Below are 7,530 nucleotides of genomic sequence, written 5' to 3' on the forward strand. Positions count from 1 at the left end.
TTCAAAATATCTCAATCCACAAGAGTATGCACCAGTATAGAGCAAGGAAAATTAATACACCCACCACTGGTACGGAAAGAGCCAAACTGGCAGCCTAATCTGGGACGTCATTTCTGATGACTATACTGAGATGTCAACACGGGTAGCCGAGATGCAGGTTCTTCAGCAACATCCACTGGGATCTATATGGACTGCACAAAGTTCTTCCCCCAAACCCTGTACAAGTAATATTTCTGGGGACAGGGAAGCAGCACAGAGTGGAGAGCAGGCACCCTGAAACATGCTAGGCTTAAATCAGTGCATTAGACTAGTGGTTACTGGTAATGAAACAGCAGAGTTTTCACTATATAAAATTTATAAATTTATTTTTTTGTAAAAATCCAAAGAGCACGAAGACATCTCACTCAAAATACTGGTAAATCAAACCACACTTAGAAAAATGAAAGCTGATTTTATTATCTTATCCACAGCCAATCATTTGACATGAACATGCATACGTAATTTTGCTACGCACACACCACAGTTTAACGTTAGTTATTAAAGGTTAAACATACAACATACATCCTTACAAAAATGAGTCAAAATGCAAACGTAACTTTTAAACAAAACAGTTTTTACTCATTTAAAAAAACCTTTGTGTTGGGTACCATTTTGTACAAACACAGTTAATTTAAACAAATCTGCTTTTAGTTTTCTCATGGTTGCACATGAAAATAAGCTGCAATAGAAAATGAAGTCATCAAGGGATTTTTAAATAGCAGAAGTAGGCAGTCTTGCCATGCAGAAGAAGCAATATTAAATATTAGTTTTTCAAAAAAAGAAAAAAACACAAGTTTAAAAATATTTAGTTCAAGTCACAAATCTTTCCCCAGTACAGAGAAATCCAAATGCAACGCATAATTAGCTGCCACTTAGGATGGCTATTCTGAAAAGTAGAAATACTTTCCAGAATTGATAATTTTCATTGATTTGGCACAGAAAAGAAGTCTGAGCTTACTTAAGAACAAGAAAGTGATTAAAAAAAGGGTAAACAGGAAGAGAGAAAATAAAAGCAAGAATGAATGAGATAGTAGTTGCAATCACAAAAAAAAAAAAATCTGTGCATCTCAGTCATTGCAGAATACTGTCTGTCTACAGCAGGTGCGAATTCCAGGTAATTGTTATTGCAACATGGATTTAATTTGCTTGGAGGTAGTCTCATCATTCAAATGCTTTGTTGTGTACCTAAACACAGAAATAAAAATCAAGTTGAGAAGAGCATAGATGCTATTTTACTTTGGCTTAACAAATATGTAATTTCTTTGTTTATGGCTCAACCTGACCGTACCAGAGTAAAACCCTCAGCCACTGATCATCACCCACTCCACGGTTACCAAGAACCCAAATAAGACATTCTGATCAGAAAATGTTATTATCAGTCAGAACTATAACCCAACAGCCTTGCACCAAGGGGAGTTAAAAATAAGCCTCAGCTGGATGTTAGCTTTCATGCTCATAGGCCATTTCATAGTGAACTCATGTTACCACTTGTGATAGGTAATTATCAATAAGACTAATTCTGAGGTCTCTGTCCATAGGAAACATCTTCAAATAAAACATAGCTTCAGAAACTTTTCTTCAAAGCTTCCAGTGACCAAACCTTTCTAAGATCACTCAATGAGAATGGATTTAATCAGTTTTCAGCCTTATTTCCTGTTTAGTTAAGTAACTGTGCTGCTAAAACTAAAGAGTATACACATGTGTTTACTCCAGCCCCTTCCCCCTTTAAAATTCTCTAGGACATTAGCACATTTTTAAATCACTACAAAAAACTTAGTCATCTCTTATTTTAAAAGAAAGTACTGGATTTCCTCAATGCTGGCTTCTTTGTATGATTTATTTCCCTGATCTTCCTTCCCTAACTGTAATCTAAAAGCAAGTAACAACTTACTCTGTAATTTAAATTTAACATGTTAAATTAGCACTTTCATTGTTATCCACAACTGCAGGGATATTTTAATTGTTCATCTGAAGAATATACAATGACTTTTTGTTTTGGAAATTAGTATCAATACAGATTTCAGCACTTTTTGGTAATTTAGACTTTACACAGACAAGAGGCCTAAAGCCTAATTTTTTAAATCCTGAAAGTTATTGCACTTGGTATTCTGCCCATGTGAAAAAGCTGAACATGATTACAATACTTACATGAATTTCAAATTATAAACAGCTCATCTCCCTCCAAAATTCATACCATCTTCCATTTGCTTTTAAGACACATTATCTATCTCTTGAGAAAACACGAGAACTTCTAACACTCCTCCAGAATCAAAGACTTAGATTTGGACTTAATTTCTCATGACATCATCTTAAATCTGCTTTCGCCACACACACACATAGCAGCTCACCTCTGCATCTCTTCCTAACAATTCCAGATGTGATTAAAAGAGATTTAAATATTCTACCCAAACAAGTAATCAAATGTATGGAACCAGGACTGCTGAAGTACATATGCATGAAATGGGTTGGTGTGGTGAAAGGTCAGCATGACAGCACAGACTGAATTTACACTACTAAACACAAAATAATGCACAACGGAGTAAGAACCTGAACTACACTTTCCGTGTACTTTAACAGTGTCAACGATGATAGGAAAAAATGGGGTACCAGTAAAGATCGGTGTTCATTGGCAGCTGCAATCACAATATTAGTCAAAAAAAAAAGCTAATATAGCGTTTTCCCTCTGGAAGCTTGTGTTTTTACTGATCACATACAGGAGGGTCAGAGATGAATAACAAAATGATTTAGGCATGGAAATACTCACATGAAGTCTCAAATTAAGCCCAGATTTTTTTTTTTCTTTGGCTAATAATCTGAAAAAACTTCGCAAGTGAAACCACTTACAATACCACATTTTTTCACTTCTTACCACATCTTAACACAAAAAAAGAGGGCAAATGAAATTAACGCGGTTTCACTACAGATAAGAAAAACAAAGTACAACTGCACACTTTCAGGCAAGACAAACTAAAGCTTCCACATTTTAAAGTGAGTGCATGAATAACAATACCCAGTTATTGGGTATTGTTAACTGGTACCAAAGTAACATGATACTTTTTCAAGTAAGGACAAGAATGAAGCCTTCATCTGCCTATCACATTTTGGCATTTCTTGCCACTCCTCTGATGCTAGACACCCCCATAAAGAACACGTTACTGACTACAGATACAGCTTTATGACCCAAATCAGAAGTTTTTAGGTTTCTATACATAATTATTAAATTTTCTTTACCTCTCCAATTAATGTGACAACTTCATGTCTTGTCTATTCTACAGCAAAAACGTTGAGACTCTTGCCTTAAGTACCTCCCTATAAATACTTTGTGAGAGAGGAACAATTTCTAGTTACATACCAAAAACTATCTGCCTTACATGTCTGAAGCTATCTGTGAAACATAAAAATCACATGAAACTACTCTTACATTCTACTAATAATACATAAAATCATTAACCCATGGTCAAACCACACACAGCTGAGGATATGGCCAATGCAAACTAATTCAGCCATTTCTTCAGTCAGCTGGCACAAGTCACAGCATGCACGCTGCAGCTGCTCATTTGCTTGTTTGGTAGTTCAGTCAGTAGATGTGATCACAGTTAACTTCTAGTTAGCTTTTAGTATGTATTATACTTCGTCATCAGTTTTAACTTCAGGTACAATGTCTACTCCGTCACGCTTACTTCTACAGACTCATTCTTAACCTGCATGCGGTTAAAGTATGCAAAAAGTTATCTTAGAATGAACAACTGCAAGTTTTACTGTTTCAAAACACAGTAGCTCCTTCATGCATCCCTGTCTCAACACACATTGGAAAAGAAGCCTGCAATAACTACAGTCACCTTTTACCTGCAATACTGACCGAATACTTCGCTGCTGAAGGAAATGCCCTGCACAATTTATGAAAATTCACATTAAAATGTTTCAAATAAAAGAATTAGAGTACCTGAGAGCATTTAGAAGGCCTTCTACACTGTTAGGAGGCTGGTCTTTAAGAACTTTGATGCATCCTTTCATCTAGGAGTTAAAAAAATTATACAGTTTTTTTCATGCTAATACCTTCTAAGTTTACAGAAGTGTTTTATATTCAGTTTGTCAGAGAAAAAATACGTATTTAAAAATTGTAGCCACCTAAAGGTTTTCTTGACATTAGAAAGGAATTAAGCTTTCAGTATTACATTTTCCTATGACAGAACGGCTTAGCTACTTAAAAATCTGCATATCTTTAGACAACGCAACTTTGATGTCAAGCTCTGCTTTACTGACCTTAAAAAAAAAAAAAGAACTGTAAACAAAATTCATAAATCCATTAAGAATTATTACATTCAGCCAGTGAAGTAATTACAAACTCTGTACCTAATACAACGGGATAATAGTCCATTTGAAACAATCATGAAGCAGCATGCAGTAATAGCATATATTCCATAGACTTACTATCAAACAACAGCAGAAAGTTAAAGACTTGAAGACTAGTGGATGATGAACCTAGCTTTTTACCAGATAGTGAGGAACAAGCTAGATGCCATTGTTATTTCCAGTCATTCTGATTCGCATCTTTCAACACAACCACTGTTTACAAGTATTTCAAGACACTACCTGAATTCCATCAGAACAGATTTTTCATGACCGAACAATGACCACTTATGTGTCTGAAGTCCTAGTTTGTATTTCTCACTATTTATATATATGGTTTGCTAACAACTACCACTATCCATTTAGCATCAATCCAAAGTGTACATCTGCTACTAGAACCTGGAGGACAGAAAAGGAGCCTACACACAATTTAAATACTCAAAAGATTATTTAGTAACAATAAACTTACATCAATTTTTGAAGTTTTGGCAAAAGCGCCCACCGGATGCACGTGGTCATAGAGTATGATGACACCCACCATTACCCTCAGACAGAATGATACTGTTTCCTCATTTGTAAACCTGCTTCTATATTCACTGTAATTTAAAAACACAGATTATTATCTACCAAACAGAAGAGCACATACTAGTAACGCCCAAAATAAGATTAAAGAGAAAAATCCTACTATAAATCCTCACAGAAAACAAAACAAAACAAACAAAAACCTCAAAACCCACCAACCCCACAAACTTTTGAGAGTTTTCCTTTTTCCTTTCAATAAGCTGCTTATGAGTCAGACCACTGCTTAGAAAGAGTTATGTGGAGATTAACAAAGATTCTCAAACCTTAAATAGTGCCCTGCTGCTATATCATTTCAGGTGTATTTTTTTTTCAGGGGAAAAAAAAAAGATTAAAACAATACATATTAACTTTGCTTTCAATGCTTCCTACCCTTTTCTCCACCACCGTCCAATATACACACAACCCAAACTTCTGACTCAGGGGGAAAAAAAAAAGGCAAAAAAACCCCAAGCTTAATGAACAACACTTAACTACTTTCTTGAATGGGACAGACCATTCCTAACAAGGGTAAGAATATAAATTTCTGGAGCTCTTAATGGGCTCCAAAACAAATGTACTGCGGTATTTGGACAGAAACTTATTTAAATAATACATACCTCATGCCTGAGTAATTTTACCAATGGGAAAGTACTTAGAACCCAGAAGAAACAAATAAAAAAAACCCAAGTTTAGTTTGACTTTTTGTTCATTCTCCCAGTGCCTCTGAAATTTACAGGAGACAACAGACTGCCTTCACGACTAAAAGTCATCTCGTAATTCCCCAGACAGGGGCGCTGTAATTTTGTCACAGCCATCAGCCAAGCCAACTTGCAAGGTACCATCCAACACATCGCCCATAACCCCTCTTTCAGGAGGCCCTAGGCAATCATACTCAAATAGTGTATTTTCCTGAATTATACATGAGAAAACCATTTATAAAGAGTGCCAAGAGGTTCTCTAGCTTTCATAGCCATTCGATTTTAAAATATTAATATGTCCAGAAAAGTAGACTGCATGATTTGCATGGCTAGCAAAATGAGACAAGTTAGTTTCGTGTCAAGGTAAACAACTGAGCTGGTAAAAAGAAAACACCATAGCTCCTAACTACCCAATTATATTTCTTTCACCTTATGCATCACAAGTCATGTCTTAAACACAGAGATGATTCATACACAATACAAGCACTGTTTATACTCACGGGGTTTCCAGCATGACCCTGCACACACTAGCCATGGTGCTTAAGCAATCTGTAGTATTCTCTATTGGTAAATTTTTATTCTGCAGAAGATAAACAGTTTCCAATTCAATTATTGTGAAATATTATACTACAAAACCTAAATCAAATCAGTGATCTGCTGGCATGGCAACGCAGAGGAATTAAAAACATCAACACAACTATGGCAAGGTGGGTGGCCTTGCACATTTTTAAAAATGTTACAATATAGATTAGCAACTTAAAGACCAAAGTCTACCATACGGGTTTTGCTTGCTTGCTTGTAGTTAAAGAAATACACCATTGACACTATTGACTTTTGGGAAGTTTTAAAGGAATCGTCTAACCTGCTCTTTAAAGACAGAAATTTCTATAGCCAAATACATGTATCTGCTGCAATAGTTAAGACTTAAAATTGTTGCAGACAAACATCTCAAAGAAATGTAAAAGTAAGAGGCCATTTTTCTCAAGACATTTCAAGTTAAAGCAGAACTTGGGAAAAATCGTAAAAGACATGTATCTTGGTAGTAATCACACATGTAGTAATGTACAATTATTTTTTATTAAGAAATAGTGTGCATTCTTTGCATGTAAGACAAAAATCATCACAGTTATCAGAATACAAGCACAATACTTGTAGTGACTAGATTTTACCACTAATATTTATTTAGTTAGTTATGGATAAATAGGGATGTGTCAAAATTTTGGAATACTTTTCCAGTTCAGGTTCCTCCCCTCTTCTGCAATAATGTAAGTATACTTGACTTTACACAGTAAAAAAAAAAGTGTCTTGGGAAGGAGAAAAGGAAGCTACATTTGAATTCCGTTACCTATTTCAAGCACAGAGAATCAAGCTGTTTCCCTTTCAATTTTCTGAAGTTTCTGCCCTAACCCACCACCAAAATGCACGCAACATACTCACCTCTCCCACCTCCCTCCTTGAGGAAAGCCATCACTACCAATGTTGCAATGCTATCCATTAACTTTTTGCGGCACATCCACAAGGTGGCTAGCTGAAGTTACTCTAACCTCTACGGCACTGGAGAAAGATACTTTATGTTTCTTGAGGCTCCAAAAAACAAGTTTGATTTTGTGATGGTTTTGGCTGGGGTAGAGTTTATTTTCTTCATAGTGGCTTGTATGGGGCTATGCTTTGGATTTGTGCTGAAAACAGTGTTGATTATACAGGGATGGTTTCGTTACTGCTGAGCAGTGCTTACACAGAGCCAAGGCCCTTTCTGCTCCTCACCCCACCCCACCAGCGAGGAGGCTGGGGGTACACAAGGAGCTGGGAGGGGACACGGCTGGGACAGCTGACCCCAACTGACCAAAGGGATATCCCATACCATATGATGTCATGCTCAGCA

At 36.2% G+C, this 7,530-nt stretch overlaps 1 protein-coding gene across 2 annotated transcripts in view; it reads right to left on the reverse strand.

Annotated features, from left to right (window-relative positions):
- Positions 1-430: 430 nt before the first annotated feature.
- FAM49B (family with sequence similarity 49, member B) overlaps positions 431-7,530 on the reverse strand; it is an 18,799-nt gene continuing 11,699 nt past the window's right edge. For both annotated transcript variants that reach the window (XM_009584688.1, XM_009584686.1), the window contains 4 exons: positions 6,149-6,228; positions 4,859-4,985; positions 3,983-4,053; positions 431-1,224 (listed from right to left, as the gene is read on the reverse strand). In XM_009584688.1, coding sequence (XP_009582983.1) covers positions 1,161-1,224; positions 3,983-4,053; positions 4,859-4,985; positions 6,149-6,228 — 342 coding nt within the window. In that variant the 3' untranslated portion in view covers positions 431-1,160. The remainder of the gene's footprint in view (positions 1,225-3,982; positions 4,054-4,858; positions 4,986-6,148; positions 6,229-7,530) is intronic.

This window comes from Fulmarus glacialis, unplaced genomic scaffold (assembly GCF_000690835.1).
Source record: "Fulmarus glacialis isolate BGI_N327 unplaced genomic scaffold, ASM69083v1 scaffold19049, whole genome shotgun sequence".
NCBI classification, from domain to species: Eukaryota; Metazoa; Chordata; class Aves; order Procellariiformes; family Procellariidae; genus Fulmarus; species Fulmarus glacialis.